The sequence below is a fragment of the Gordionus sp. m RMFG-2023 genome, chromosome 3 (genome assembly GCF_954871325.1).
Source record: "Gordionus sp. m RMFG-2023 chromosome 3, tfGorSpeb1-WG-v2, whole genome shotgun sequence".
Classification (NCBI taxonomy): domain Eukaryota; kingdom Metazoa; phylum Nematomorpha; class Gordioida; order Chordodea; family Parachordodidae; genus Gordionus; species Gordionus sp. m RMFG-2023.
In genome coordinates, this window is record NC_088777.1 from 14,357,435 (window position 1) to 14,368,532 (window position 11,098).

General features: G+C 24.9%; 1 protein-coding gene across 1 annotated transcript; it reads left to right on the forward strand.

Annotated features, from left to right (window-relative positions):
* Nucleotides 1-1,428: 1,428 nt before the first annotated feature.
* On the forward strand, nucleotides 1,429-9,322 carry LOC135927241 (serine/threonine-protein phosphatase 6 catalytic subunit-like). Its single transcript, XM_065463193.1, has 10 exons — nucleotides 1,429-1,537; nucleotides 1,591-1,686; nucleotides 1,727-1,792; nucleotides 1,887-1,954; nucleotides 3,037-3,110; nucleotides 3,430-3,509; nucleotides 3,784-3,945; nucleotides 6,457-6,582; nucleotides 8,783-8,840; nucleotides 9,110-9,322. Exons 1-10 carry the CDS (start codon nucleotides 1,466-1,468, stop codon nucleotides 9,298-9,300), a joined length of 993 nt encoding a protein of 330 aa, XP_065319265.1. The 5' UTR covers nucleotides 1,429-1,465; the 3' UTR covers nucleotides 9,301-9,322.
* Nucleotides 9,323-11,098: the final 1,776 nt, after the last annotated feature.

The following is an 11,098-nucleotide window of genomic DNA, read 5'->3' on the forward strand; positions in this document are numbered from 1 at the left end:
TGACAATTGTCATAATCATTATTTTTAAAGATTTTGGAATTTTTTTGAACCAAATGGGCAAAAATTAAAAATATAGTGAAGATGTACCATGGATAAGTGACATTTATCATAATCATTATTTTTAAAGTTTTTGAATTTTTTTGACACAAATGATCAAAAATATAGATTGCTAACATGTTAAATTAAATTTAGTGAAGATGTACCATAGATAAATGACAATTATCATAACGTTATTTTTAAAGTTATTGAATTTTTTCTAGAACTAATGGGTAATAATATAGATTGTAAACATGCATAAATAAAATTTCATAAAGATGTAGTATAGAAAAGTGACAATAAAATATATTTTTAAGGTTTTTTGATTTTTTTTTAAAACAATGGGTTTAATTAGATTGTAATTTATTTTTGCCATATGTTTATAGAATACAATTAACATTAAATTTATAAAATGTTTATTGCATAATATTGATAAATAATATTCATATGGTTTTTAAGTTCTTTTCATAAAAATCGTACCTTGAATTTAGACTCATCACGATTTTGCAGTGAGTATACAAAAATTTTTGCCAAATGTGAAGGCAAGGTTATACATTTTAATAGATATAGAATTAAAATTAATTAATTAAGGGAATAAGATTGGGAATCCATATTCTAAAAGTTTAGAAATTAACATGAGTTACAACCCTCTTGTGTGATCACTTTGCATATTTTATCATATTTTAACCAGGATAAAGTGGACAATGATTATAAACATAAAAATTGCCATTTTTTTTTGTTTCGCAAAATGGCACCAACACATTTCTCAAAGAAAATAAGAAAGTTAAAGAACGAAGATTGTGATAACTGGCACTTTTCTGAATTATTTCAATAAAATTTAAACAAATATAATGAGTAAAAAGAATAAATTTTTAAAACCCAAATATCTAAAAAAAACATGACAAAACTGAGAATGGAAATCATAACCAAAAATTATGATGGGTCTAATTTTTTTTTATTTTATGTTTATATAAGTTAGTTTACACAGAAGGAGCCAAAAATATAATATATTTTTAAGAATTTTATAATCTAAATAAGAATGACTAAATTGAAGAGGACATCATAACTTGAAAAACAATGATGGAAACTTCAAATGTTTTTTATTCTATGATTATATAAGTTTATTTCAAATAAATTAATGAGCAGGTAATTCCGCAATCTAGCGGAATTTTATGATTTTAAAAAATTTATTATGGGTGTTATATTTCCTATATAATATATCTGTTCTATACATATTATAAATTTATGGACTACATTGTATATTCTAATTTATTTATTTAGATAATGTTAATTTTGGATAAATTTGATTTATATAATAAAAATATTTTAATTGTATTTTTGAAATATAATTGATACATTATAAAACTGTCAATTCTCAGTTTATCTGTCCATCCCAGTTTGCCTGTCAATTCTCAGTTTAATTACATCGATGAAGTTTGATTTGGATCTTTTTGTTGAAGAAACAAAACTATGTAAATATTTGTCTGAAAATAATCTCAGGGTAACTTATTTATAATAATTTTATCCATAATTCTATTTTTCATGTTTAAAAAGAAACTTTGTCAACTTGTATGTGAAATATTAATTGAAGAACCAAATGTGCAAGCTGTTAGCACTCCTGTGACAGTATGTGGAGACATACATGGCCAAGTACCTATATTTTATTTTTATACACATGGATATTTTTTAGTATTATGATCTTGAAGAATTATTTAGGAAATCTGGTCAAATCCCTGACACTAAGTATATATTTCTGGTAAATTATACATATACATTTTCTTTTCTTTATTACATGAACAATTTAACTTTTAGCTTTAATTTGCATCTAAAATATAAAAATGTTTTTATAGGGAGATTTTGTAGATAGAGGATATTACAGCCTAGAAACAATGACCAAATTATTAGTATTGAAAGCTAAGTAATTTTTTAAAAACTAATTTTGTCTATAATAATATACATATTGAATTTTTTTGGATTATATTATATGAATAGACCACAAGATAAAAATAATCTATAAAATTAAATAAAAATCTTGTTATAATTATATTTCAAATATATACAAATAAAACTAATCTACAGTTATATCAAAATATGTTTATTTCTGCTTGCCAATTTTATGAAAAATGTGCTTTATATGCCTTATTATAAGGGTTTTATCACAGGACTTAGTCAAATACCATTTTCTTATAACCCAAAATTAAACTTGGCTAATAGCAAAATAAAAAAAAAATTATTGTTTTGAGTATAGATATTAGAAATCTGCCCAGCCCAAAAGCCTGACCCCATATTTTTGTTTTTATGGTTAATTTTATATGATATTTATGTTGATAAATATATTAAATTATATAATTTTTTTATAGAAAATAATATCCAGGACACCCAGAAGGTGTGGGCAAGGAGACCCTTAGAAAAAATTACACATTATATATATCAGAAACCTGCAGATATATCATTTGCACAGCCCAGATTTTTTATGAAATATTATACCCGGCTTGGATTTTTTAGAAATATATTAAATTTATTTTAATTTTTATAGCTAATAATGGCGATTTAAAATATACGACTCAACCTGACAGGTATTTTTTTTAAAAAAATTTTTAGGCCTGGCCTGGCCAGAGTGTTTAAAAAAAAATATTTTAGGCCCCCAGATATATTTAAAAAAATTAAAATACATACCAGGCCAGGTTTACAAGTATCATTTGACCACTGGCTTTTTTTTTTAAAAAATTTTGGCCTGGCCTGACATGGGTTTTGTTCAAACTCAGCTTATGTTTATAAAAAAATGAATATTTTTGTTGCAACGTTTTAAAGATTAATTATTTGATTTATTAAAAATTTTGATATAATTTAGCTTAGCAACTTTTTCAAAATTTTTAGAAGAAAATAAAAGTGTAATTTTTAAAAAAATATATTTATTCATCTTTATGCCATAATTCATATTCGATTATAATGTAATATTATGAATATAAATAGTTATTCATTACAATGTTTAATAATCAGATGGCCCGATAAGATTGTTTTGTTGAGAGGGAACCATGAAAGCAGACAAACAACAAAAATCTATGGATTTTATGGTTGATATAATAAATACATATCATTTGCTGAGTATTATAATGTTCTATATCCTTTTTTAAAATTTTTCAAGAGAGCATTTGAATTTTTTTTTATTATTTTTTGTATTTTAGTTTGGATATTACAATATAATCTTACAAATAAAGAATCATTCTAAATTATATTTTAACATTTTTTTGTGGATATAGAAGAATTAGTGCTGATATCAATTTAAAATTGCAAAAAATTGGATATGGAACATTATAATTAGGCTGCTATATTTACTTAAAATAACTTTCTTACACCGAAAAATTGCTTTAAAACAAATGACCTATAACTTAGATGAATGTTTAGCAAAATACGGAAACGCTAACCCCTGGAAATATATTACAAATTTGTTCGACTATTTGACCATCGCAGCTGTAAATTTGATAAATATTTATTATATTTTGAGAAGCTAAGTATATGGGTTTAACATCATTACAAGATATTAGGAAAGAGAAAGTAAGAGATTCAGAAAAGAAAATAATAAATCTGGAATGAGAGAAAGTAGGAATTAAATAATGGATGTGTAACTTTTGTTTAAAAATACGTGAAAGAAAAAAAAAGAAAATATGAAGAGGGAGCAAATGAAGAAATAAATGAAAGAAAGTTAAAAATTGATAAAGAAAATAATTATGAAAACAAAATAAATAGGTTATAGATAACAAAATCCTTTGTATCCATGGAGGATTATCTCCTTCAATAAAAACAGTTGACCAAATCCGAACCATAAAAAGGTGCCAAGAAATACCTCAACGAGGACCTTTCTGCGACATTGTCTGGTCTGACCCTAATGAACCTTGCTATCCAGAAACAGTTTTTTGCCCTTTAATTTATTCGTTTTCTTTAAACCTTTTCTTATTCTCTTTTTTATCCATCTTGCTATCAAATTGATTATTTTTTTTCTATTTTTTTTCTTAATACTTTATAAAACCTCTCATTTTATGTGATTTAAAATTTAGAGACCAAATTTTTTAAATTTGATATTATAAATACATAAATATTAACGTATATAATTTATATAAAAAATGTGTTCAAAATAAAATATAAGAACACTTTATAAATTACGTCTATTTAATTTTTTATTTATGAATAATCTTTAAGTTGAATTTAATACTTGGTTACATCCCATCCCCATTCCCTTTTATAACGTCGTTTATTTTATTAGTAATTGAATTTATGGAGATCACTGTATGATTCCGTGTATTAGAATATACCTTAGATTTATCTTAGTAGTAAGGCGGACTATCTTAAATGGTTTTTTTTGTGATATCCTTAAGGTTTCAATTGAATTTAAATGAATGATAGTTACTGACCATCCAAAATATTATTCCTATAAGATAACCATTTTTAGTCTATGCAGTTTATCATGGTACTCCGTCTTGTTGAAATACACGTCATTACATAATGAATACAGGGATGATTGGGTGAAATGGATGATCTAATATTTATTAATATTTCAAAATTTTTGGTATGTCGTTTATAAAATCCGAAGTGTTTGATATGCCATTTACAAAAGCCAGACTTCCAATAGATTTTGAACTCATAAAATCCCATATCATTGTGCTCTCTTGATATTTAACAGTTTATTTAAACAATCATGTTGAAAGGCTTCATACAAATTTCTGACTACATGATTCCTAACATTACTATAATTTATGAAACGAAAAACGATATTCACCCAGGGGAACGTATTCCCTTTCAGGGTCCAATTCTTTTTAATCATCCTTGATAGTATTCTTTTAATATTATAAGGTAGATTGTAGAAATAGGTTAGGTCGCAATAATGACAAATTTATAAAAAAATTCTAAACGAATATCCCATTTTATGAATTCTCCTTTGGCATGTTGTTGCAGAAATCTGTTTTCCTATTATAGATCTTCCGCTCATAAATCAAATTCTGGGTGTTTGCATGACTTTTTTTAAAAGTTTGGCGAAAGAAAAGTACTTGTTCTGGTTCCTGTGAAAAATGGGTTATGGCTCTTATTCCTAAATTTGACGCGTTTCCGAGAGTTCCAGGTTTGGCTTCCTTAATATGACGCGTTTCTGAGGATAACAATATAAACCCTGTAAAATGAATTACACAACATATTATATCATATTTAGAATAGATAGGGCTGTGCCGATCCACATATTTTTCACCGATCCTATCCGATCCGATATTGGTTTAAAACCGACCCATATTTATATTGATTTTTTACCACTACCCTTTGAACCAAATGTAATTAAGAAATCAATATTTTTTATGCAAAAAATCGAAATGCATTTATTTTAATTTTTTTATTTCTAGAATAATTAAAAAAAGTTTATGGATGTTGGTAGTATTAAATGAATTTTTTCCTCCCCGTGAAATTTAGAATTCCGCAGATAACGCATTTTGCAAAATTATCTTTATCTTTTCTAAAATATTTCCATAATTCAGATACCATATTTTAAAATAATCTTTTATTTAAAGTATAAATAATAAAATTGAAGTTATTATTTTAAAAAGATTTAAAATAAATAAAACTTTGGGTGTTCCTTTCTATTTTTATAAAAAAAATTTAAAATACTATAAATTTATTAAAAAAAATAAATAAAATTTTAGGGGTGTTGTGCATTTGCATTGTTTAAAAAAAGATAATTTAGAAAATATTATTAATGTAAAATAAATATACATAAAATAACAAAAAAAAGAAAAGTAAAAAGATCGGATCGGTTTTTTTACAGATATCGGCCCTACCCGATATTTAATATTGGTGCAGCCCTAATTTAGAAACTACTTGCGCTTTTGAGAATGACCACTCAAAATTTAAAAATGGGGTCTGTTAGCGGTCCTGATTCCGAAATATTTTGAAAAGAGAGTTCCAGTTCTTATATTTATCCAAGTTCCCTGTGTTTTGGTGGTTGCTGTTCCAAACTGCTCATAAGGCCCTCTTTTAGAAGTGTTAGTTTGATAATATTTCCTGAAATAGTGCAAACCAAATTTAAGCGAAAGGAAAAAGATTTCATTGGGAATTTCGTTGATTTGAAAGATGAATTAGCAAATCCATATTTTTTCTAATAATTTTCTCACGCCGCAGTTAACAAATATTAAATTTATATGGAATTTATTAGAAGAAAAATAATAATTTGAAATTTATTAAGAAAAGAAATAGATTTTGCCTAATTCTTTTTATATATATAAGATGGACGATTATTAATGAAATATAAATTAAATGGACGTCATTTATGAAGCTTTTTTATATTTTATTTTATCTTTGAACTGTTTTTAATTTTTTATATAAAAAAATATTTGGTATAAATTTATTATATTTAAATAACGAAAATATAAATATCTACTAAAGAACATGATGAATAACGATATGATGTATGATCAGGGGGGTATGCATGGGGGTGGTAATGGAAATCATAATTGGAGCTTAAGCCCCAGAGGAGCTGGCTGGCTTTTTGGCAAAAGAGTCACCCTCGAGGTACTATCATTGTATCATATATTTTTACGGTAACATAATTTTTTTTGTTAAACTGGTAATTAGTTAAAATGTATTAAGTTGAAATGTAACGACCAAAGTAACTAGTTACTTTTCAAGTTACATTTAAAAATGCTTTGAAACAAATATATATAGCTCATTTATTATCTTTATATCATGATTCCCCAAAAATTACCATTTATTGAGTATAATGTCTGGCTTGCATAAAACTCATGTATTGGGGAAACTTTTTTTTGATATAAAATTAAACAAACCTTTAAAACAAAGTTTAAAAATATTTTAATTATTGTCAGAGAATTAATTTTATTAAACTCAAAAATAAATAAATATAATATTGTGTTGTTTATATACTTTTTGGGTGCATATATATATATGTTATATTTTTTTCAATGCAAATAATTATATGGTAAATTTTTTTCAGTACGATTATATCTTTATGTAAAGTATATTTTCATTTAATTTCCTTTGATTAAAATTTGTAAAAATTTTATATAATAAAAAAAATAATCTACATTGATAATGATGGGTTATTTAAATTATTTGAAAGTAACTAGTTATTTTAAATAATATAATACAAGTTACTTCTATAGCAACTTTTAACCACATTAGTAGTTTAATAACCGAATTCATATTTCCTATAAAATATTATGATTTGAATTTACCTCTTATAAATCTTTTATTAATTATAATTTTTTGATATAAGTTATAATTAATTATATTGTGTTTTGTTAAATATGAAATTTTATTAATTACCATCACTGTTTATTCTAATCAATATTTTGATTTTTGGTTTTTTTTAAATGAGACCAATAATATCAGTTTTTCCTAATACCCATTGCGATTTGTCATATGGCTATTAGCTTAACATTTTAATCAGAAGGGTTCCTATACTAACCGATACCTTCAGATATTGGGTTAATACCTGTCACCAATATTGCCAGATATTGGGCCGATACAACCAATACTTGAGACTATACTTATATAGTAAGAATTATTGAATTAAAATATAGACAATAAATAACTTAACCATAATTTATTTAAAATCATCAATTTTTATTTTTTTGTACAATATTTATTAATTTTTTCTGTTAAATGATATTTGTTAAATTTTAAAAAATATATTAATAAATATAATATATAAAACTATATTAAAATGATTAAAAAATAATGTAAACAATTTAAAACAAGAAAAATATAAGAACTCTATTTACCAAATAGGGGTTGGGGTAACAAAAAGAATCTCTCATTTAGACCCGAGGAAACTAAGATAGATACCTCGGAACACGGTGATATAAGTTGATTTAACATTTAAAAGAGGATCCATTATCACCATTAATTTAAGAAATTTTTTTTTTCTATAAAAAATATATATCAGAAACCCGGATTTGAGAAATTTCAAGCCTATTGACCAGAGATTTTTATAGCCTAGCTCTGAGATTTTTTAAAATTTTGAATAAACTGCTTTGAATGGAAATTGAAAATATGAGTAGCAAATGAATATTGAACGCTCCACTATAAGATTTTCCACATTGATATGATTTTTTTAAACCAGGCCCGGATAGACTAGGCCTGATTTCTAAAATAATATTTTCGCGCTGGGCCTTTGTCCGGTCCTGCAATTCTGATATATATTTATATATAATAAAATTATTAATTAATAATCTTTTTTCTCTTTGGATTGTAATTCGTGTCTTATTTTTTTTATCAGAAAGCGTCTGCAGGAGGAAAATATAAAAAAATATAAATTTCTTTAGAATAAAATGAAAAGGTAAAATATGAATTTAATAATTAAATATTAGTCTGGAAAAAAACAGAAAACTTACCATTTTTATGATAAATTAAATTGTAAAAGTATTTAATATATTTTCAAAAAAAATATAAGAAAAAACTTTTAATGAAAAAATAAAACGAAAAATTATTCGACTAACCCCTAGAGGGTGGCATTAATATTTGCCAAAAATCGATACCTTGATTGTCGATGCATATCTGATTTTAATTTAAGTAATTTTTGAACGAATGTTATTGGCCTATCCGACTAATATTTAAAATTTACAAAAAAAAGAGATCTTGCTGACATTTATTTTTTACCGCGGAACCAACTAACATTTATTTAATTTAGCTTAATGTTCATAAATACTAGTTCCTATTAATGTTTTCCAATTAAATTTATTTTCAATATAAGTTCATCCACAACAATAATTTGACGCTAATCTGCAGGGCTCATCAATTAGTCAACGAAGGTAAATTGCATTACGATTATATTTATATACCCATGCTCTAACCTTATCTAGTTACTATTTCGACACATATATGTTACTTAGGTGTATATTTTCTAACAAATTAATCTTGTCTTACGAATATGGCAATCGTTATTTCATAAAGCCAATTGTATATTAAAAAACTATATTTTTAAAGACTTTAAATTAGGTTTTAGTGTTTACTCATATTTCTTTTATAAATCTCTTTTCATTTGTTCTTTATCAATACAGATATATGATATTAAAAAAAGGTTACAAATATATATTCGATAACTCACTCGTTACCATATGGTCAGCGCCCAATTATTGTTACAGATGCGGGAATATGGCAGCTGTAATAAAATTTGAATCAGATGGAAAACAGATCCCCTTGATTTTTGAAGCTGTTCCAGAAAAAGAACGAGATATACCCAAGCAGAGATCTTTCCAATATTTTTTATAAAATGCTCACTGTTATTTTATGGTAGATGGTTTCTTTCATTTATACATATTTTTATATAGTGGCAAAATATTACGAATGAGTTGTAATTTTTTAATATATTATCATTGTATTTTTTTAAAAATTTGAAACAAGATATTTATAAAAGAGATTATAGATCATTGGCTGGTTTTTATTATTTAAGCGTGCTAAAAAAAAAATTTTTTTATTTGGGCCACCACAGAGAAATATTTTGTTCATATAGAAATATACGTATTCTAAATTTCATCGTTTTGAGAATTGAATGATATTCGGTGTTTTGCCGAAGATTAAGAGAGAACAAACCATTATTCGAATTTCGAACACTTCCTAACCTTTTTGTTTCTAATCTATATAGAGAAAACATTTTATTTTAAATGTATTTTTGTTATTTTGAACTAAAGGAATAAAAACAACAAACCTTTATACTTCGGAATCAGTTCTGCGGTTCAAAACTTGTTTTCAAGGTAATTTTATCTTGAAAATATAATTTAAGTTCAATTTTTTTCCTAAAGTAGTAAAAGAATCGAACTCTTGTGTTCCATAAATTTGCCTCGGTCAGAAATATGCTTTTTCAAATATTTCAATAATTTGAAGTTAAAAATTCTACATGGTTATCAATATTTTCCGTTGTGAGAACATCTAGAAAATTTCTTTTACATGATTTCGAGTTATCCTTTATACCATCATTGTCTGAATTATATCTTATGAACATCCTTCTAACTTTCATGATAATTTTTACATAATTTCTTTTTTTTTATGTGAGCTCTTTAAAAATCTCGCCTTTTTGAAATTTCAATGGAAACAGTTGATGTATTGTTAAGAAATAGAAGAAGATAACAAAGGATTTTTTAATTTTTGTCTTAGATATTATCCTAAATTTTTTAAAAATTAATATTTTATTCAAATTAATGAAATGAATAGTGACATTTATTTTTTACCGCGGAACCAACTAACATTTATTTAATTTAGCTTAATGTTCATAAATACTAGTTCCTATTAATGTTTTCCAATTAAATTTATTTTCAATATAAGTTCATCCACAACAATAATTTGACGCTAATCTGCAGGGCTCATCAATTAGTCAACGAAGGTAAATTGCATTACGATTATATTTATATACCCATGCTCTAACCTTATCTAGTTACTATTTCGACACATATATGTTACTTAGGTGTATATTTTCTAACAAATTAATCTTGTCTTACGAATATGGCAATCGTTATTTCATAAAGCCAATTGTATATTAAAAAACTATATTTTTAAAGACTTTAAATTAGGTTTTAGTGTTTACTCATATTTCTTTTATAAATCTCTTTTCATTTGTTCTTTATCAATACAGATATATGATATTAAAAAAAGGTTACAAATATATATTCGATAACTCACTCGTTACCATATGGTCAGCGCCCAATTATTGTTACAGATGCGGGAATATGGCAGCTGTAATAAAATTTGAATCAGATGGAAAACAGATCCCCTTGATTTTTGAAGCTGTTCCAGAAAAAGAACGAGATATACCCAAGCAGAGATCTTTCCAATATTTTTTATAAAATGCTCACTGTTATTTTATGGTAGATGGTTTCTTTCATTTATACATATTTTTATATAGTGGCAAAATATTACGAATGAGTTGTAATTTTTTAATATATTATCATTGTATTTTTTTAAAAATTTGAAACAAGATATTTATAAAAGAGATTATAGATCATTGGCTGGTTTTTATTATTTAAGCGTGCTAAAAAAAAAATTTTTTTATTTGGGCCACCACAGAGAAATATTT

Coding starts and splice junctions, on each gene's coding strand:
- LOC135927241 (XM_065463193.1), top strand. CDS start 1,466: ATGAAGTTTGATTTGGATCTTTTTGTTGAAGAAACAAAACTATGTAAA. Junction 1,538..1,590: donor TGTCTGAAAATAATCTCAGG/GTAACTTATTTA, acceptor ATGTTTAAAAAG/AAACTTTGTCAACTTGTATG. Junction 1,793..1,886: donor ACACTAAGTATATATTTCTG/GTAAATTATACA, acceptor ATGTTTTTATAG/GGAGATTTTGTAGATAGAGG.